This window comes from Suricata suricatta, chromosome 2, assembly GCF_006229205.1.
Source record: "Suricata suricatta isolate VVHF042 chromosome 2, meerkat_22Aug2017_6uvM2_HiC, whole genome shotgun sequence".
Lineage (NCBI taxonomy): Eukaryota > Metazoa > Chordata > Mammalia > Carnivora > Herpestidae > Suricata > Suricata suricatta.
In genome coordinates, this window is record NC_043701.1 from 98,957,205 (window position 1) to 98,979,536 (window position 22,332).

Below are 22,332 nucleotides of genomic sequence, written 5' to 3' on the forward strand. Positions count from 1 at the left end.
AGAAGAATACCAAGAAGACACATACAGCCCAAACTTATCCATTCTGATGGCCCTAAGATGACACTACGATTTTTATTTTTAAAAAGCAGGCCTTGGGGCAGCTGGGTGGCTCAGCTGGTTAAGCGTCCAACTCTCGGTGTTGGCTCAGGTCATGATCTCATGGTTTGTAAGTCTGAGTCCTGTGTCAGGCTCTGTGCTGACAGAGAAAGCCTGCTTGGGGCTCTCTCTCTCTCTCTCTAAATACATAAATAAGCTTAAAAAAAAGTCTTAAATCTAATCCAGAATCCAAGCCATAAAGAGCAAAGAAAGGATCATTTTGTTATATCTTAAGTTTCCAAAATCCTGAGCATGGGGTAGAGTGAATTCCTTAGCAAAGGTAACAACGCTGCCCTCTACCAGACAAGGAGACTAACAAGACGAGGCTGGCCCTCCAGGGGAGGAGGGAGGAGGGAGGAGGGAGGATCACAGTGAAAGGGATTCTGGAGCCATCAAAGGGACCTTTTAAATGCACCAAAAGGCAACCTACTGGGAATGGTGAAATGCTTTTCAGCACTAAAACATAAACTTAAAGGAGAACTCACCTCACTTTTCTCAAACCACAGTGGCAGCCAGTGTGGCTGTCCACTTCAACCCAAAAGAGGGTGTTTCATTTCTGACCTTAGAAAACCCCGAGCTCCTCAGGGAGGCTAGCAACGAGCCTCGTTGTATAGAATGAGCCCACATTGGCTTTGTTTTTCTTTCAAAAATAACATACTTGGAACTTCAACTGGCTAAGTAGTCCTAATGTATGTTTCAAGAATATGTACTATTGCTAATGTATTTCCTATTAACATCATATCAAAATCATTATATTACTCTTCTCAGTAACATGATGAATCAAAAAGATGAATGGATATTTTCTAGTTCTCGCAAAGCCTGAATTAGCTTCTGAAAGCAAGATCCTGAAGTTCATCTGCCCAGGCTGACCCTAAATAGAAAGCTCAGTATTGCTTCAAGTGGTAATTTCAAACATGCACACACTTTCTCTTTGCAGTAGGAGTTCCAAAGGACAAGTAAAGATCAGGAGCAAATAAGTATGTAATTTTAAAATTTCTCCAGCTTTTCAATAGATACAGCGTGAGTAACCAGACCACGTCTGCTATTCAAGGTAGAATCCTAGGATACCCTGCTTGAATGGAGCCCGACTGGAATCGAGGGGAAAGCAGAGGCAGTGAAAGACAGAAGGGCTTAGTGAAGACATCTGAAGCCTGGCAGTGGTTTTTGTTGTTAGGAAAACACAATGATTATCTGACATTCCATATGACTCATCTCTTTGTGCCCGTGCAGGAAAACGAAACGAAATGTTTCATATTACCAAACCAAATAACTTCGGAAGAACTCTGACAGAGTGGTAAACAGGATCAGTGCTGTGCAGCAGAAAACATAAATGTGAAATCGAAATTGCCCTTGTACCATCTGTCATTTGCAAAGCCAATCGAAGTGTAAGAAACCTTAGGTACAGAAATCTCCAGACTGTCCAACTTTGTATCAACAGACAAATGTCTGTAAGACTCCCGCAAACACACAACAAAAGCTTTACAGAAACAGAAAAATCAAGATAAATAGAAGGAAACCAAACTTAAAGTATCTAAGGCTCAGTGGAACACTAGCTACTAAGATTTGATGTAGGCTCAGTTTTGGTGTTCAGAATTAGCAGGTCTGATGAAAGGTTAAAATATCATTTGGATAATTTGTTTGGTTTTCTCATGAATTTTCAATACAACCATGGAATTGGAAAATGCAAAAAAAAAAAAAAAAAAAAGAAAGAAAATCATGAGCCTGGCCACAGGACATGTGACTTACGGACGACAGGGCGTGCTTCAGGCCGATGACCTGGGCAGAGGGAGAGGAGGACACTTCCTGTTCCATCAGCTGCTTGAGCTTCTCTCTCTCCGCTGAGATGGTATTAAAAGCTGACCTTAAAGTGAAGTAAACTATAAAGATATAATCATTATAAAAAGGAATAAAGGAAGAGGCATATTAAAAACAAGAGACAGAGAGACATATTTCCTATAAAAGAACTTGGAAAAGTAACAGCCCTGAATAATGAACTGAATCGCGCAGCAAATGGACACTAAATTGATGTGAGAAAACACATCTGGGGCGTGTGACTGCGCGTGTGAACTCTAACTTACACCACGGACTCTGGGCGGTGATGACGTTTTGTGGCAGGTTCACCGGCTGTGACAAACGGCCCAGGCTGGTGGGATGTGGACAGTCGGGGAGATTGTGTGTGTGTGGTGGTGCGGGGGGGGGGGGGGGGGGGGGGGGGGGGGGGGGGGGGGGGGGGGGGGGGGGGGGGGGGGGGGGGGGGGGGGGGGGGTTATGGGAACTTTGTGCTTTCTCCTCAATGCTGCTCTAAACCTAAAACTGTTTGAAAAATAAACTCTACTAAAAATTTTTAAATCCTACACATGTGTCAATGCCAACCCCCCATCCACTATAAATTCCAGGAATTTATGACTTATTCAGACATTTTGACATTTGACGGGACACTTCCGGATTCTCAATGATCAATGGTTAGTTTTGTTTGTTTCCCCCAAGACTGCAAATATTTGAAAACAAGCCTGTTGCTTGTTGGGGGAAACAGTGACAATGCAGCCAAGGAACGAGACAGCACCTTAACCAGGTGACCAAAATGAACCACCAGTGAGGCTCAGACAGGCTCCGGGTGTAATGTCCTAAAAAAGATACACCTCTGTTTTTGTCATACACCAACCAGGGACAGACAACGCCAACATGAGGAACATCTTATTTTTAAAAATTGACCTGATTCTCCAAAAGTATCAATTTCACCAAAGAAAAAGAAACGCTGAGGAACTGTTTCCAGATAGATACAAGCGAAGACACGTGACAATCACTGCGGTACATGCTCACGGACTACATCCTGTACTGAACGGGCAAAGTACCATTAAAGGGCATTACTGGGACCACCAACAGCATCTGGATGTGGGAAACATGGTTTCAACATTAAACTTCCTAAATTTCATAACTAAACTGTGGTTAAGAAACAGACTATCCCTATTGTTAGGAAATATACACTATGGTACAAAGGCATACAAAAAGATATCATTTAGCATTCCCACTCTCACACGGTTCAGAAAAGTAAACACAAACGTGCGCACGCACATATGGTGTGTGCGCGCGCGCACGTGTGTGTGTGTGTGTGTGTGTGTGTGTGTGTGTGTAGAAAGAGATAAAATACATGTGGCAAAATATTAAAAAATAATGAATTCGGATAAAAGACATATGGGAGTTCTTTGTACTATTCTTGCAACTTGTCTATAAATTTGAAATTATTTTAGAGTGTTACCTACCTCTTTCTTCTCTATCTTCCAACTGCTTGACCCAGAATCCCCACCTCTAAACCTGGCATTCAGCCACCCTGTTCACTCTTGAGAGCCCTCAGGGACAGGAGAGTTTAGCACCTCTAGGCACTCAGATGCTTGAATTAAAAGTTTTTAAAAACCACTAACATATATGACCAAATATTCATCAAATTTTGACCACATTGATTTATCTCCTAGGGATAGCAACTGCCATCTAAATGATTGATCATGGATACCTTATCTGAACATTCTCTTTCCAGAATTCTTTATTATATTTTGTTTTAGAAAGGCAGCAAGAAAGAGACAGAGACATACTTCTTCTCAGATGGCCTGGCATATTATTGAATTCCACAGGGTTGTATTTTTAGAGGCACTGTCATTCAAGAGTGGCCTATTTAGTATCACAGAAACTAAATACGCATTATTGACTTACTTCCCTCCTTTCACAGCCCCAAGGACAACTGCACCTCCCTATAGGCTGTTGCTGAACTTGTCTGAGGCTACATTGCTCAGTGATGGATTTAGACCATCTTTGTAAAGTCATGGTACAAATAAGCAATTTGGGTTTAAAATTTTTTTTAATGCTTTTATTTTACTTTGAGAGACAGAGAGCGAGCGAGCAGGGGAGGGGCAGAAAGGGAGGAAGACACAGAATCTGAAGCAGACTCCAGGCTCTGAGCTGTCAGCACAGAGCCTGACGTGGGGCTCGAACCCACGGATTGTGAGATCATGACTTGAGCTGAAGTCGGACGCTTAAACGACTGAGCCACCAGCAATTTGTTTAAACACACACACACACACACACATAGTTTCCTAGGTTATAGTACAATTCATAAGAAGACAGGGTAAATAGGCACTAAAGGCAAATAGGCATAAAGTTTTCTAACAATGTCTACGGAACACACTCACCTCTTTGATTTAGTCAGCACCACTGACCAAAATAATGGGCAACACAACCAAGTAACCAAGAGTGTGGGCTCTGAATCAGCCCTGGATTCTTCCCAGCTCTATCATTTATTCGCTGCGTGACTCTGGACAAATATATGCCCCTTCCTGAACCCCGGTTTCTTCATTTGTAAATAAGGGTTATAATAGTGTTTACCTTATGAGATGGTTATGGGGATTAAATAAGGCAATGCAGCGAAAGCACTTAACCCAATGGATAGCATAGAATAAATAATCAATGTTGCGGCAATAATAATAGTGATGGTGATAAAAGCAACACACGGAGGCGAGTGGGGGTGACCGCAGTCTCTTAATATACAGGCAGCAGTGTCAGGAGAGTACTTGGGTCTCCCACCAGGACCACCCTGCATGCAGGGCACAGGGTCCATGAGTGACGGGCTGACAACATCTGTTCAGCAGAAGGACATCCTCAGCTGGGGAGCAACGAACCCCACAAGTAACTCGGCATTTCAAGTCCTAGTGTATAGGCCCCTGCCCCCACCACTCGGGAAGACACCCACCCCTTATGAGAGGGCCCCGGGAGGATGCCTCTTCACTGTCGGAGGGTTTTTTTTTTCTCCTTTTTAAAAAAATTTATTGTATTTATTTATTTTGAGAAAGCGAGGGATGGGGGGCAGAGACGGAGAGAAAGAGAATCTGAAGCAGGCTCCACGTAAGGCAGTGCGGAGCCGGATGCAGGGCTCAAATGCATGACCATGAGATCATGACCTGAGTTGAAACCAAGAGTCGGATATTTAACTCACAGAACCACCCAGGAGCCCCTGGTTTTTTTTTTTTGTTTTGGCTTTTGGTATACGTTTTTTAAATTTATTATTACAATTAAGTTCTTCTCTTTTTAAATTGAAGTACGATGGACATTCACATATATTAGTGTTGGTGTATACTGTGAGGACTCAGTGCCCGTATCCACTGCAAAATGACCACCACAATAAGTCTCGTTGATACCTGTCACTTTACATAGTTACAAAGGGGACATTTCTTCCCCCACTGTCATGTGTATTGCTTTAAACTAAGTAAGTGCGGCACTCAGCTGGCTGCCACCTTACCAGATCGATTCCCCTGGCTTTCAGACAGCCTGCCGTAAAGCCAGGCTTTCAACCTGATGAGAACATTCCATTTAAAGCTGGCAGAATATATACCGCCTGGCTCAAAGTGGATGGCTGACAAGACTGCAGTGGGCATAAAATTAGCAGAAAGAAACTCAGAGTCACTATATTGAAATTTAAGGTGTGGAGGGCGTTCTGCACCACCTGACCAAGGAGCTTGGAAGACCGGAGCGCCACGCACTGAATTTCTTAAATGACTGGTTACATCCACTCAGAGGACATTAAAAGGGTCATTCACAGTGGCCCAAAGATCCAGCACACACAGAGCGACGGTTAGAGGCTACTCACGGGAGACGATATTTATATTAATCATAAAAGACACGGGATCCCAGAGGTGAGGAATATTCTCTGTGACAGGATGCTTTCTTACTAATTTCTAACATGATGCTAGAAAAAAATAAAAAACTTAAAAAGATAGAAAGACCTAAATAAATACATCACATTTATGCATATCTGACAACAAACAAAACCACAGAGAAAGTCTTTAATGCTCAGAGCTACAGAGGACCCCAAAGATGACAAAGGCCACGCGCCATGTAAAATGGCCAATTCCTCTCAGTCTCCACACTTTCTTGCCAGGGGTTTTTGGACCACATTTCCTAGAGCACTGGCTGTCTCCTAAAGCAGTGTGTTCTGCTCCTAGACTCTGTTGTGGGGAAGGAAGTCCTCGTGATGCCAAGTTGAAATTTCCCTGAGGGTCTCCTCATTGGCAAACAGAATACCTCTTCATTGAGGCCGTGTTCAAATATCGAAAGGTAATTCCGGCATCTCTGCTGACCCATCTTTCCCTGACTGTCCTTAGCCGTTCCTCAGACCCTCTCCCTGCACTAAGAGAGTGGGATGCAGGTTGAGTTTTGATGGAATGGAACACCATAAGCCTCCGACTACTGACTCTTAGTGACCTTTCCTGTTTCTACAGGCGTCAATGGTATTCTTTTATTGAGTTAGAGGGTGAGAGGACACTTAGCACGGCTGGATGGTGAACAGTGGTACTGAAGGACGCCCGGAGTCTAGTCTACCTGATCTCTACTGTTTAATGCGCTTCTTCTCCAGTAGTTTCTCGGCGTCACAAAAGAATACGGCCTTGGGGACAGTTAGGAGCACCACGGACACCACTTCTATGGACACAGGGTGGTACGAAGGAAAGACATTTTGTAATAAGGCAAATGTGAACGGGCATCCTACCCCTACCTCTTTACTGCCATTTAGATTTTGGACAAATCCTGTTTCCACGTCTGTATGTGTGGATAATGCCCATATCTCAAAAGTACTTTGAGAAAACAGGCTATCAGATAGCAGCCAACCCAATTTTTCATTCCCTTTTTAATGAAAAGCACATTTGTATGACTTTTCTTTAAAATGACAACATCTAAAATATCTGGGGTGGCTTGATCTTTTGAAATCTGCTTCCTCTAATTTTCAAACTTCCCAGGATATCTGACTGATATTCTATCAAAATGGTCCTTTTGTTTAGATATAGTAAGTAATTTGACTAAAGGATCCTACTTCGTTTCTGATAATTTACATAAATACAATTGATCAGCAGATTTTTATGCTGAATTCTAAATTGTTTAATAAATGATCTGGCTTTTCCTTAAGTTCTGTATATCATCTGGCTTTTAATCTCTGTCCCTGTGACATGCTTGGCTTTTTATCCAATGCTCCCATAAACTCAAAACAGTTCAGAAGATGATCCTTCCACAATTAAAAACTCAGCACAGCGAAAGAATCAGGAACAAAAGAATACCAAATAATGGAATACAGTTTAATTTTGTTCTACTTTTAACCTTTTCATTTGTAAATGAGGATTTCCTTCACTGAAAATGCCTTCAGGAGGCTGCAGAAGTATCATTAAACCTAACCTTGTTCTCCCAAAGTAGAACAGAAATGCCCACTTCCGTACCCGGACCCTGCTCCTAGCCCATCCCGTCCTTTCCCGTCCTATCACTGGTCACCATATCCAGTCGTTTCTGTTTTGGCTACTAACAGAACCCCGTCTCATAAAACCTTCTTGTAACAATAAGCAGCAGCAAAAATTCTTTCTATTCAGGACAAAATAATCAATCATAGAAAAGAGTTGCAGAATCTGGGACCCAAAAGTCAGGAGAACTGCTGAAGGACATTTAATGGATGAGGCAACCGAGACCCAGAGAAGTGAACTGGTGAGATCAAAATTCCACAATTGGTCATAACAGACTGGCCTCGAATGAATGCCTGTCTTCTGACTCAGTACAGAGGATTAACTCCAAAAAGGTTTACTACTCACAGCGTTCCCTGCATGATGTTTCTGAAGAACTTTAGTTCCTGGGGGTCAATAGCTACTGGGGAAGTGGGGGTAAAATCACTGACTTAAAGCTAACAGACTTCTTTGCTGCAGGACTTCTCAGTGCCTTTAATATTACTATTCTTGTGTAAATTCAAAGAGGACCATAGTCAGCAGTGTTTTCCAAACATTTTTAATCATAGAATTCTTTTGCTTTTAAAAGCATTTTGTGGGTAAAGTGTTCCATGAAATATATTTAGGGAAATGTTAAAAGTTAATATATGCAGTATAAATTCCTTAATGAATTTAGTTTAAGTTTTAAGTACATTTTGTTCCCTATTTGCTTATATGTGTGTCAATATGTGCACAAGGCCAGACACATGAACCAGTGAAAACTATTTCAATGATATGCCATTAAAATCTAATTTAGTTTATAATATATAAGAAAGACGTTTTCAACTATGACAGGTACATGTTGGCTGTCTACCCTTTGATCTAATCTTCTATGAAACAGACTTCAGATGCATTTAACCAAGTAAAGACAAAGTAGGTTACACAGACTATGTTACATCAGTGGAATTCTTGTGTTCAGTTTACCTGCTCTGAATCACAGTCAAAAGAGCAGTCTTACAGTCAGGAAACTGCAATAAAAACTGTCAGTGACAAAATGAGGCTCACACAGGAAGAAAGGCCAAGATGCCTCGAGCTTGAAGGTACTGAGGCGGGAGAGCACGCCAGGTCACGGACTGAGGGCAAACCTGAGAGGTCTCTCTGTTCCATGAGGCCTCTGAGCCCCAGCCTGTGTGAAAGGGACCCCCCGAGATCTTTCCAGTGTGTGCAAGGGTATGTAGAGCTACAGCAGAGAAGCTCAGCCTGCTAGGCTCCCTGTGGAACTCAAGTCTGCACGCCCAGGGGGCTCGGGCTGCCGTTGAATACGAGCGCCTGGCCCTTTCGGGGACCACACACCTGGACCGGGCTCGGTACGCGGCAGCTCTGCAGCCAGCTGTTTTGAACAAAGCCTGAAAGACAGAACAGCCGGCTGAAGCCCGTGAAGGGCGATCCACCAGGCCGAGCCCCTGCAGGAGGGCGGCATCAGCGCATAGACTCAATACGGCAACCGCTCTCTGTTCTGCTGCGCAAGCAGCTTCTTCAGTGTACAACCTTCAGGATTCCCCTTCCGTGGGAGGCGTTTTCTTCTCGGTGGTAAAAAGACAGTTTGGGTTATTAGAAAGTAGTGCTGTCTCACAGGAATTTCCTCCCACAGAGCCTGCAATGCGATGACGTAGTTACAATCGACCCTCTAAGACCAGAGGACCCGCAAGAGTCTGTGGAAGAGCTTTGAAGGGCAGAGGCAAGAAATTCTTCCCATTTTACAGACGGGCTGTACAACAGCACTGCGGACACTGACAGAGTTCTAATGGCAACTAGGACAAGAGTTTGAGGTGGGGGGTTTTGAAGGACATGAAATAGTGTCTTCATAACCAGTGGGGTAGGGGGGGAAAAGAGCTGAAAGAATCAATCCTGTCATGGGAGAAAACCACGGGGCTGGGAGAAGGCAGCAGGGCTGGTCCCGTCTTTTCTCTCACTTCAAGCGTGCCCCCCCCCCCCATTTAAAACTTTTGAACCCATTTTCTCCTTTAAAAAATAATATACAGGGTGCCTGGCAGGCTCAGTCAGTAAAGCGGTCTGACGGTTGATTCTGGCTCAGGTCATGACCTCATGGTTCAGGAGACTGAGCTCCATGTTGGGCTCTGTGCTGACAGTGTGGAGTCGGCTTGGGATTCTCTCTCTCTGACCTTCCCCCACCCCTGCTCATGCTCTCTCTCAATATAAATAAATAAACATTAAAAAATAATACACCAGTTTTTTAAAAGTGTAAGCAGTAGGGTGTCTGGGTGGCTCAGTCAGTCCTGCCTGGCTCAGGTCATGATTATCCAGTTCGCGGGTTTGAGCCGCACGTCAGGGCACTGACGGCGCGGAGTCTGCTTGGGATTTTCTCTCTCCCTCTGCCTCTGTCCCGCCCCAGCTCTCACACACATACGCGCGCGCTCTCTCTCTCTCTCAAAATAAATAAATAAACTTTAAAAAAAGATGAACAGTAAGAAGGTAGTAAGTATTTGTAACTTTAGCCTCCATCACTAAAATGCTGGTGTAGATCCTTCCAGACGTTTTAGTATGCCTATATATGCCAGATTTATAAAGTTTTGTTTTTCTGAAAAAACAGGATCGTACCTGTACTGTTTTGAGATGGTATTTTTACCCAATGATATGTTGTGAACATCTTCCTGTGTCTAGGAAAGGAGCCTTGGCCACCCCGTCCCTAAGGGCAGGGAGACACCAGTGAGGGGCACGAACTTTGGGCCAGGCAGGGTTGGCCACCACTATCTTCCGCAGGAAGCTCTTCAGCTTCCTGAAGGCTCAGCTTTCTTATCTGTGCAACAAAGATTGCAATAACGTCTGCTCCACTGGCTGCTGCTAGAATTAAATGAAATGGTGCATGTAAAGTGCTGAACAAATACCTGGCTAATAGCTATGTAGTCGATACAAGGTTGCTATGTTGATTATTGTGGTTTTTGAGTCAGCCTTCTACCGTATAATTATAGTACGTTAAAAAAATGCAATTTCCCTATTGTTGGGCATTTAGGTTATTTCTAATTTAAAAAAAAAAACCCTTCTATGTTGAAATCATTATAGGTTTATAGGGAGTTGCAAAAGTAGCACAGGGAAGTTGGGGGTACCCTGTATCCAGTTCCCACAGGGTAACCTCTTACACAACGGCTACAATATCCCAACCCGGGGCACTGACATGGGCATCATCTATGGCTGTCACTCGGCCATCGCCAGTTTTACACGCTCTCATGTCTGTAAATATAGGTCAAGGCAATTTTCTCTCATGTGTGGTTTCCTGGAACCACCGCCACAATTAGGATACGGAGTTTCCCATTTCCACCGAGTTCCCTCCTGTTACCCCTTCACAGTCACACCCCTTCTTTCCCCCTTTCCCTCCTCCCTTGCCCTAAGCCCTGGCTAATCTCTTCTCCAGCTCTACCGTTTTATCCCTTCAAAAGTATTAATAAGCGGAAGCCTACACTACATAACGTTTTGAAGCTGGCTATTTTCACCCATCATAATGTCCTTGAGATCCGTCCAAGTGTGCAGATCAGTATCCGTTTGTTTGTATTGTTGAGCTGGAGCCCACTGTGTGGACGTCCCACAGTTTGTCTAATCATGCACCTGTCAAAGGACATTCGGGTTGCTCCAATCTTTGGCGAATACAAATAAACCCACCAGAACATCTGCGTGTAGGGTTCTGTGTGGACTTAGGTTTCCACTGCTCTGGGGTAAATGCCCAGGACTGTGAATGTTGAGTTATATGCTAAGTGTGTGTTTAGTTTTACATAACGCTGCCAAACCATTGTCCAGAGTGGCTGCCCTATCTCTCACTGTCTCCAGCAATACAGGAGCGATCTAGTTCTCCAGTTCTCATCAGCATTTGGTACTGTGCTGTTCGGGAGCTGTAATCGGTGTACGGCAATATCTCGTCCCGCCTTCAATTTGCATTTCCCATTGGCTAATGATGTTGAACATCTATTTCTAATCTTTGATATGATAAGCAATGCTACAATGGGTATCTCTATTTGGATGAATTTTATTTATTTATTTATTTTTTATACAGAGACAGAGCATGAGAGGGGAGGGGCAGAGAGAGAAGGAGTTACAGAACCGGAAGCAGGCTCCAGGCACAGAGCCTGATGCGGGACTCGAACCCACGAATGTGAGATCTGACCTGAGCTGAAGCTGGACACTTAACTGACTGAGCCACCCAGGCGCCCCTTTTTTGTTTTTGTTATTTTTTGTTTTGTTTTTTTGGATGAATTTTAAATTAATACCTACAAATGAATTCCTCAGAGTGGAACTGCTGGATAGGCAACTGGAAATGCAATGTCTTACTGCTCTCTGGAAAAGCACCAATTTATAGCCCCCATCAGCACGGGAACTGCTCAGCTTTTAAAGAACACCTGATGCTCTCGCTATCTCCCCTTCAGGCTTAAAAAGAAACTTGTCAATACATTCTCTAATACCAGGGAAATAAAATAAAAACTAAATTGCCCCAAATCCTAATAGAGCAGAAAATGAACCAACCACAGTCGCCTCTCCAAGGACATCCCACATCCAGACATGCATCTAACATTTTCATCAAGCACATTAGGAAGAAAAGAAAACTCATTTACCTTTATGAGCAATATGATACAGTTCTTCCTGCATTTTAGAAAACTCTGATGAGGTTTCGGAGCCATCAGAATAATTTTTCTCTTCTCCAAAATCTAATGTTGACAAATTAGGGTTGGAGGAATGTAGTCTTACTGGGCCATGAAAAGGTTTAGGGACCTAAAGGGACACCAAAGGGAGACATTTCTTCTCAGATGCAAATGGATTAGAATACTGACTTGTTTCTAAGATTAGAAAGTGGTAGGAGAAGAACATTCTATGGGTACATCTTTCGCTTGAGCGATAAAAGAAAAATAAATGAAAACCAAGGAAAGCACTCTCTCCAGCAACTGGCTCTGGCTTCTTGCAAAATAAAAATGGGCGAGAAATCACATGTCCTTTTGGAGACGATAAATACATTAAAGTTCTAGGTTGAAAATGACAGCTGAAGCTGCCAGGCTCTTTCTCATTTGTACTCAATTCCTTCCTCCTGGCAATAAGCACCCAGTATCTATGTTGTTAATAGCATATAGGTTTAAAAATGTTTCTTTAATTTGCATCTTGTGCTTCTACAGAAGTAACTTCTCCCACACTTGTACACGAATCACTCCTCAAAAGTTCTTAAGTCACGACCCCTCGGGTGTTTGAACTGAAGAGTGTACCAGAGTATGGCAGGTGACTTACCCATCAAGCTCCTGATTTATTTGACCCTAACAATGTCCCAATCGAATATGCAATGGCTGTGCTACAAGTCTTAGCCTCTGGCTTGGCTGTGCACTGGGAAAGTAGGTGGCTAGCGTCACACAGTGAAACTCTGATGGGGGGTTGGGAGGTTAGGGACAAGAGGCAAAAGAGGGTCTGCACAATGTCCCATTTCCAGACCCTCCAGCCAGCGGGCTCATACGGATGAGCTGTCCACAGGCCCGCAGCCAAACGAGCACACACACAAGCAAGGAAGAGGGCAGGCAGGCCAAGCGTTACAAAGGGGAAACCAAAGTCCTAGAAATGGCTGCAGCCCCTCCAACCTCATGCCATTTCCCCTTACCCAATTCTACCACGTGCTTATTCTAGTATCCAGAAAGCCTGAGTGACTGAATTTCCCCCCGCACAGGGTATTTATGAGAACAACTATAGAAAGTCCACTTGTCTATTCTCCTATTAGAGTCCAAGGAGCCCCCAGCACGCGGCGTGGAGAGCAGGGAAGCCGTAGTTACCTGCAGTGTTCCTTTAGCATCTTTGCCAATAGCTCTGGACCGCCACCGCCTGTGTGATCTTTTTTCCTTTTTAGGACTTTCAAAAGCTCCACCCTTTGTTTCAAAACAGGAAAGAGAGCACAGAAAGTAAGGGAAAACTGCAAGGCAAAGTCACCACCTCCATCCCGTTGAATGTGGCTGAAACGACCGGCCAGATAATGTCCTACGGTTAGTGCGAGGCTGGGGAGGACAGCGGAAGGCAGGAAAACACGAGAAAGCAAACAGAGGAGGGATGTGCTGACCTGGATGGCGTTGATGGCTGGCGCCGAATAGGTCCGATGCAGGACGTCCATACTTTGTAGGAGCTGGCTCATTTCCACCAGGCAGGCATGACAGTGTGCCAGGTCTGGGGAGAAAAGCAAGAGGAAGCGTCGTAGCTCGTATCTTGGCATCTAGGTTTCACCACCCTAATGCCAGCTACTTTTTGAATTCACCTCTACTGTTTGATTTACATCTGTATGGACAGGAAATTTTATTTCCTTTTTTTTACACTGTCACAGTTAAGGGCACAGATTTGGAGAACCAGGCTGCCTCCGTCTGAACGCCTAATGAACTGTGAATCTTGGGCGAATTCCATAACTTCTCTGTGCTTCAGTTTCCTCATCTGGGAAACGGAGATAATTATACACTTGCTTTCATACGTTGAATGGTTGACATATGCAGCATGCTTCTAAAGTACTTGCACACAGTAAGCACTAAATAAGTGAGCTATCATCATTATCCTTATCATTTCGAATACTGCATCATCTGCAATAAGGACTTCAGACAGGCTCCGTGAATGAAACAAAAGGAAGGCTGCATTGGTCTCCAAGGATAACTGTGGGTCAGGGCCCCACGGGAGACCTTGACCTGAGTGGACCTAACCTAAGTTCTCAGACCAGTTCCTCGGTCACTAACTCTGAAGATAGTCCTTAATTTGCTGCTCACTGGGAGACGGTGGCTGTTTCCATTGAGAAATCAAGGTCCAAATGCCTTAAGAGAGTGGCTTTCAAAGTTTGGCGTCATCAGAATCAACTGGAGAACTTGTTAAACCACAGATCACTGAGATCCCCCCCACCCCCCACCCCGCTGCCCCGTTTCTGATGCCGTCTATCTGGGTTGAGCCTGGGAATCTGCAGGCCAGGCCAATGCTGCCCCTCCAGAGGGCACTTCAAGGACTCACTGTGCCAAAACGTCAGTCTGAAAAGCTCTGGACTGAGGGCAAAACTTATATGGCTCCAGGTGTGACAGTATCCCCATTCAACAGGAGAAAATGCAATTTTCAAGGCCACCACCTGGCATATTTCTCTCCTAATGGCTCTCATTCAACCATGGCTCTGCTTTAAAATCAACTGGGGAAGTTTCTAAAATTATCTATGTGCAAGTTCCATCTCAGATAATTACATCAGAACATTCCCCAATCCCACTGGTGACGTGTTTTGTTTTCTTTTAGTTCCCTGGGAGGTTCTTAGCTAATTAGGAATGAGACCACTGGGCTTCCTTATGGGAGAGTTCTAATCCTGCCTCTTTATCAGAGTCATTTGGAAAACTTGAGAAAATCACTGATACCAGGACCACACTCCAGGACAATTTAAAGAGATTCTTGTGAACAGTGGGTATTCTTGCATTTGAAAAGCTCCCTTGGGGCACTGACAGAGCAGAGCCTGCTTGAGATTCTCTCTCTCTCCCTCCATCTCTGCACACCCACCCCCTGCCCCAAGTCTCTCTCAAAATAAATACATAACCTTAAAGAAAAAAAGCTCTCTTGGTGATTCTAGAGTGCAGCCAAGGTAGACAACTCCTGTTTTGTGGGGATCTCCATCTGGTTTACCCACTCACCTTTAGAAGTGACTCCCAATCTTGGGAGTTCACCAGAGTCATTTTTGGCACTTAAACAGAGAGCTGTGCAGACCGCACCCTTGGAGACTGTGATCTAGTAGGTCCACACGGAAATCAGACCTGAGTGCTTAAAGAATATGAAAAGCAACCTGTGTGCACGCACACCCAGGTTAGGATGTCAAATTCATCACCACTGCCAACTTTATGAGCAACCTCTGAGAGGAAGACTCATCCGAGGTGTGAACACTCACCGAGTTCAGTCTACAAGCCACGACGGAAAGAAGCGGAGGTTTCAAGCCACTTTACCTTTTGAGCATTTCTCCATGTCCTCCGAAGACTGTAACCATAATGGAACTCGGCTCTCACCACCACAAGAAAATGATAAATTGCTTCCAGTCTGAATCGAATTCTGCTTTGATATACTGCTCCGCTGTTGCACAGATGACAAAAGCACATTATAAATGAAAACAGAACCCAGCGGGAACACTTTAGGGTACAGGACAACAAAGAGAGCTAGTCGCTAATGGAAACCATCTGCCTGCAATGGGAAAGAAACTTCCACAAAGTACTCCACTAGAGACCCTAACCTCTGGCTGTCACCTCAGCCTGGCCAAACCATTGTCTCACACCTTGGACTGTGGTCCTTAATTTCTTCTGCTGTCAGATGATAATCATGACAAAAAGATGATAGAAATGTTGGGAAATGTTGTAATCCTGTATGGCTATGAACACATTTACTGCACTTTACAGCCAGATAAGAAAACCAAAGTCAAAATGGTCAAGGAAAAGCTGGAGGAATCAAGGCTATTAAATTTCTCCACACGTGCTATTCTTTAGTGACTGTCCCCGTGACAACAGAGACCCCTCGGGCCCTGAGTCTGACCAACTGGGCAAACAGATTCCTCCCCACAAGCCTTTCCTCCTTTAGTCAGAGCCCCCCATTTGAGACACCCCCTCACACAGTCACCCCCTTCTTTTAAATTCATTACTTGCAAATTATTACCTTCCTACTTGAAATGGACTCTAAGACACCAGACGAGGAGTCTGTGACCATGGATCCTTGGAAATAGTGATTAACCTCATGCGGAAACATGGCGATTTCATTCTGACGATACATTCGGTGGTGGCGGAGTTTAGATACCCACTCATCAAAGATTTCTTCTGACTTCACCTAAATGATATGAAATTCAGAGAAGGGAACAAGAGCATCAGTCACAGAAAGGAGCAATTATTCATCAGATCAAGACACCCTCTCTTTTCATGTTGGCAGAAATGTAGAAATATCAGTTTATTGACTTAGTTTATGTGGTCTATGGAAGCAAGTTTGAGGAGGAAATGAAGAATCAAAATGTTCAAAACCTTCATTGAGGCTTTCAATAAAAGGGTCCAATTATTATGCTACTATTAAGAAAGCAAGACATTACCACTTGTATTAAACAAATAAACTGGAATTCATATTTATCTGTCTCTTAAAACATTTCCAAGTTCAGTTGGCCCCACTCCTCATATTCTTACTGAAGACATTAGCACCCCGTTTTTTTTTAAACTCTTTTATAATTCAGACTTTTCAGATCGATCTTCTCTGAACTGGAAGTTGTAAATTCCTTTTAAAATATTTAACCTTGTTAAATTCTTTTTAAAATATTTAACCTTGTTAATCTTCTCTGACAAAGAATACATTGCTCAGGAATGCGAAGGTTATTTTAAAACACGTTTCTTCTGTCCTTGGAAATAGAAAAAAAAAATCTGGAAAAGTATTATTGGTGATTTCCAAGATTTTTCAAAGACACCTACACAAACATTTAGCCATTTCTGCATAAATGAGTATCCATCAAAGTTTACTTTCCATGAAGAATAATGTTTATAGTTAGCAACTTTTATTATAAAGTATTTCATAAAAGTACTAAAAAGGCTATAATAAGCACCTACGTGGTAGATATTTCTTAAGAACTAGTGGTTTGTTTGTATAAGGGTATATTAATATTTTCAAAATGAAAAACCCATAAATATCTATATATGAGAACAGAGGCTCAGGAAGGGGCAACTTAAAATTTTATCACCCAAAAGGATGATTGGTAGGTTAACTTCAAAGAAGAAAAATCCAGGTCAATCTGTTAAAATCTTTACTAATGCTACTGCGGAGAGCCAGGATGTGGAAATAAACGTCAGCAGCCAGCACTCGGTTAGGAAACGTCAGGTCAGCTCCTAGGTTTGCTGTGTTCATTAGAAGGACACATAAGCCTTAAAACCCCTCCAGGTGCTGCTGAACAGATCACTTATAGGAAAAAGCAATACAAACAGACTTAATTCTATTTGTCTCCCCTAAATTATGTTCTCAAAATGTATTTCATTTCCAGATGTGGTTATAGCAGGAATGTTACAGGAAGCTTCTGTCATCCTTTGCACTGATCTGCTCTTTTAGGCCCTTAAAAGTCAGAGCCCAAAGTATTCATCTTGACTCATTTCTTATTGGTTAAATGAAGTAGAAGAATAAAGGTACCTTATTAAGTAACTGTCCGGGTTCCGTTCCAACCCCACAGGGAGTTACAGGACTGTGGGTGGGCAACCAGTTAACCTTTCAGCTGCCCAGATTTCTCAGCTATAAAAATAAGAGACTGGGACTGGATGGCGCCATTTAAAAACTCTGAGACGCTGGGGCTATTAGGGAGGACCCTCAGTGACCACACATACCCACGCTCACTCACAGCTGATGTTCAAACAAATGAACAAAAAATACAAACAGAACCTCACGTGAATCAACACAGAGAAATATCAAACTGTGTTTATCATGAGATCAGTATTCAGTGTTATTATAAGGACCTCTGGTTCTTTAAACATCAGAAATTAATGATTAGTTTTATTCTGTTAACGAGAGCGAGTGGATGAATGGGAACCTCTTATATCCTGACCATGTCAAAAACAGTACCAAGAGTCCCTGGAAGTACGTGGAAAAACTGAAACTGTTCCAGGGGAGAATGAACAAGGGGTGGATGGGATATTCTTTCTCAATTTTTTTTTCAGTCATTCTCAACTAAGGACCACTTGGCAACGGGAGACATTTTTTGGCTGTTATAATTGAGGGGGGCTTGTTACCAATATCTAGTGAGTCGAGGCCCGAGACACCTCCTCAACATCCTATAATACACAGGAAAGGCCCCAAAGCAAAGCATTCTCCAGCCCATTGGGTCAGCAGTGTCAAGGGTGAGAAACCCTCCTTTACACAAGGAACTAGGGGCTTAGGCGGGAAGCAGCATGGATTTGACCATCCCGTGCCATCAATCAAGCGCCGTATGTTATGCAAATGTTGGCATAAGCTGTGTGGAGAGGATGGGGCATCTTAAGACGTGGAGCTCCTCATCTCATGCTTTCATTTTTCCCGCCCCCAGCTCTAATTCCCAGTATCCCAAGGCATTTGCCCAAGTAAGAAACGAGTCTTAATATCCTCTCACTTAATTCCTAACATGGTAGTACTACCTAATAATTACACTCAAAAACTAAACCTATTGAGCTTATTGAAGACTGGGCACGATGCCAAGGTTCCCACATGCAGCCTCTTCTACACAGGCACTACAGTAATTCCCATTCTGGGGAAGGGTGGTGAGGAAATGGAGACTTTCAGGGGTTCAAAAATGTGCCAAAGGCCAACAGCTAGTAAGGAGCCAGGTCCAGATCCGGTTCAGAAGCTCTTATATCATGTTTAGAACCATCTACACCAGCTGCAGGGGGGAAAGCAGAAGATGAGAGTTATACAGCTTTCAGAGGTATTACTTGGAGGCCCATACTTTAGGAGAAAAGTTCCTCACATTCACTGTAGTATGAGAATTTTAATTAGCTGAAGTGGTAAGACTGAATATTAAATATGGTACTTCAGGGAACGTACGTTAACCTATAGTAAAGGGTTCTTCGCTAAAGTAGGTACAATCTGGGGGAAAGAGAGGTTATTTGGAAACATGAAGATTTTTTTATTATTGATTGTTGTCACAATCGTGGTATGTATGGTGGGGGGGATGCCTAGGGGATGGGGGGACAATGATGCTAAACTGTTAGCAGTGTGAGAGACAGTCCTGCACAATGAATAACTGTCCCATTTGAGATCGGTACCATCTGTTAGAAATACTTTCACAGTGAAGATCTTTTTTTTCCTTTTATAGTCTGTCAAGGTGGTTTCCATGTAACACCCAGTGCTCTTCCCCACAAGTGCCCTCTCCATGCCCATCACCCACTTTCCCCTCTCCCCCTCCCCCATCAGCCCTCAGTTTGTTCTCAGTATTCAAGAGTCTCTTATGGTTTGCCTCCCTCCTTCTCCCTAACTATTTTCCCCCTCCACCTCCCCCATGGTCCTCTGTTCAGTTTCTCCTGTTCCACTTATGAGTGAAAACATATGGCATCTGTCCTTCTCTGCCTGACTTATTTCACTTACCATGACACCCTCGAGTTCCATCCACATTGCTACAAATGGCCAGATTTCATTCTTTCTCATTGCCATGTTATACTCCATTGTATATATATACCACACCTTCTTGATCCATTCATCAGTTGATGGACATTTAGGCTCTTTCCATGATTTGGCTGTTGTTGAAAGTGCCGCTATGAACATTGGGGTATATGTGCCCCTATGCATCAGGATGCAGTGAAGATCTTCTACATGCTGGTTGGATCTTTTGAAATACTGAAAAGGCATCACCAGTGGTACCATAATGGACATCCCTTTGCACCACAAAGAAACTGTGCAGTAGGAGGTAGCATCTGGGAAGCAATCTCACCTTTAGATGGTAGATGTGCTCCTCGGTATCCAGGTCTATGCATTTTGATGACTTCTTCACAGACATCACCGAGAGCCCAACATCGATGCAGCCATGAAGCTTCTCTCTCTCTATCTGCAGAGGCATGGAGAGGGCCACTTGAGGTTCATGGTGTTAAAGACAGTAGTAACATCCCTGATGCTCCTTTCCTCTAGCCTCACTTTCAACATCCACTAATACAAATACAGTAACTATGACTCACCAAGCACCTGGCGTGAACCAGTACTGAATTAAGTGCTACACAGGCATAATCTTGAGGGGTTTTCATCTTGAGGGGCTAAGGAACGAGTGGCTTGCACAGCCAGTGAGTGAGGAGGCGAGAAAGCCCGCCCTGTGGACTGACTCCAACAGCAATTAATTCACCTATTAACTATACTGTCTTCCACAGAATGAGTTTCTGGTATCTAAATTCATTTGGAAGTGATTTAAAAAGAGGAGTAAAGGCAGGAAGCTAAGTCAGGCCACTGTGGGTGAGGTATTATGCTAAGTTCTACAAGCAACCCTACAAGACGAGAACTCTAGGAGTTATGGGAGGTGAGAAAGAAGAGGGAAGTGCTGGATGAGAGAAGGACCTGCACGAGGGGAGGACTAACAGTCATGCCAGCCCTGGGGGAGCTGTCTGCCCAGTGTTAACACAACAGGGACTTCACATCACCTTCATCAAGGGCCTTCTCCACCAAAGCCCCTTGGTCACTGTAAGAGTGGGAGTGACACTCACTCTATGTTTTGTTCCTGTGATCTCGCTGGCAAAACATCTTTCCCACCCAGAGGACCTGTCAGCCCAAACCTAAGACCAGAAAAGACCCCTGGATGCCCAGTAAGGTGTTGAAAGGAGCCCTCCACCTTCACTCGGTGGGTAAACTGAGCCCATGGAAAACCCAGGGCTGGGATAGGGTGGAGCAGGTACCCCTCGTCCATATGAAGAAACCGTTACCCTCCATGGTTTCCAGTTCAGAGAAAGGCAATTTCCAAATGTGTACAATTTCACCCATGGGCTGAAGACAATTAGCCCTTCATGATTAACAAGAAGACTTACATCAGTCTGGCTCTTGGCATATTTCAATATTCCTTTGTCCAGATAGAAAAATCTCTGTAGGGAAGAAAGCAGAATGCACTAAGACATTCCATTCAAACATCAATCCTTCCCTGGGTACCAATTTTCAACTTCAAATTAAATACAAGCGCCCAGGAACCGACTAGGTACAGCGCTAAGTACTGACAAGGGCCATGTGGGAGCGAATGAAGGCAACGTCAAGGGCCAGTGTCTTACCTTGTGCCAGCCTTTCAAGGGCCACTTCCTCTTTTTCAGCAAAAATCCCTTCTGAACCGGTGGCTCCTGGGTGTAACTCATCTCTCCTCTCAGCCCTTCTACCACTTCCCAGCTGTCCTGTTCCAATAAAACAGCTCATGCTTAAACGGCTACCTTTAAAAATAATAACCGTGTTCCAAGGCACTTCATCCTAGAGGGAAATCCATCCAAGTTGGTGAGTATGGCTGGGCTTGTTGGGGAGAAGAAGTTAAAATTTAATTTTCATACAGGTCCTGGACTTCATGGATTTAATGCTATAATTTAATGGCATCAAATTTGATTTCTTTTTTCAGAAGCTCTCTCCTAGCAGGAAATGTTTTTCTCTCTTTTGGTGCTTGAACACAGCTAACGGTAAAGCTTTTTACTGTATATTCTATTTTTGTTCCCTTTGACGCCATCACACATTTGCTGTTTATTCGCCACCAGACTCAGTCTGAATTTTAACCAAAAGCTACATACATCAGGTGGGAATATGGGAAAATGGGTTTAAGAACTGGCTGAAATGTAGGAGACTGAATGCAAGTTGGTAAATACAACAATTTGGTCGAAATGATGATCCAGTTACAAGTTAATCTCTTCGAGTTCCAGGTATCTAAATATTGGAAATCCTGAAGCATCAAAGAGGTGCTTTTGAAACAAGTATTTTCATCCTTTTTTCCCCAGAAATGTTGCCCTCCACACCCTTATTTTGTTTCAAAAACATTTGAGGGGAGGGCAATTTTTGCTCTACTGAGCTGTCTGTTAATTTTGAAGAGGTACAAACAGTTATTACAATTAATCTTCTGTTGTTGGCTATCTAGGTAGTGTCAACTAATTGACTGAAAAAGGATTTAAAGGGGAATACAAAAGAAAAACACTTAAAGTTCTGAAAAAAATTATATTTAAATGCTTAAAAACGCACAAATCGTTGCAAAATCACCCCCAAGATAGACCAAAATTGGTAATTCCTTAGGGGCTGAGATAATGGATTTTGATTTTACTAATGGATTAGCATAATGAAATGTACAAATCTTAAGAATACAACCTGACAAATGTATACACCTTGACCATCAGTAACTAACGTGAAGATCAGAGAGAAACATTTCCAACACAGGATGATTACGTTTTGACAAACATGTCCTTCCCCAAACCCTCCAGCTTTTCTCAGATACTACTGGCCTATAACATGCATAAGCTGAAAGTATACAATGTGATGATTTGATTACACCTCATTTCCCCCCCATCACTACCTCTTTTTT

General features: G+C 43.4%; 1 protein-coding gene across 6 annotated transcripts in view; it reads right to left on the bottom strand.

Moving 5' to 3' along the window:
- OSBPL3 (oxysterol binding protein like 3) overlaps window positions 1-22,332 on the bottom strand; it is a 175,579-nt gene that overhangs the window by 46,417 nt on the left and 106,830 nt on the right. For 4 of the 6 annotated variants that reach the window (XR_003905087.1, XM_029930388.1, XM_029930360.1 and 1 more), the window contains exons 3-11: window positions 21,056-21,172; window positions 20,822-20,875; window positions 19,747-19,860; window positions 15,987-16,154; window positions 15,290-15,413; window positions 13,408-13,511; window positions 13,127-13,219; window positions 11,936-12,092; window positions 1,843-1,973 (exon numbers count right to left, since the gene is read on the bottom strand). Coding sequence is in view for 5 of the 6 variants with exons in the window: in XM_029930388.1 (XP_029786248.1) it covers window positions 1,843-1,973; window positions 11,936-12,092; window positions 13,127-13,219; window positions 13,408-13,511; window positions 15,290-15,413; window positions 15,987-16,154; window positions 19,747-19,860; window positions 20,822-20,875; window positions 21,056-21,172 (1,062 nt within the window). In the remaining variant the exon portion in view is untranslated. The remainder of the gene's footprint in view (window positions 1-1,842; window positions 1,974-11,935; window positions 12,093-13,126; window positions 13,220-13,407; window positions 13,512-15,289; window positions 15,414-15,986; window positions 16,155-19,746; window positions 19,861-20,821; window positions 20,876-21,055; window positions 21,173-22,332) is intronic. The other 2 variants (XM_029930393.1, XM_029930381.1) reach the window with 1 other exon arrangement.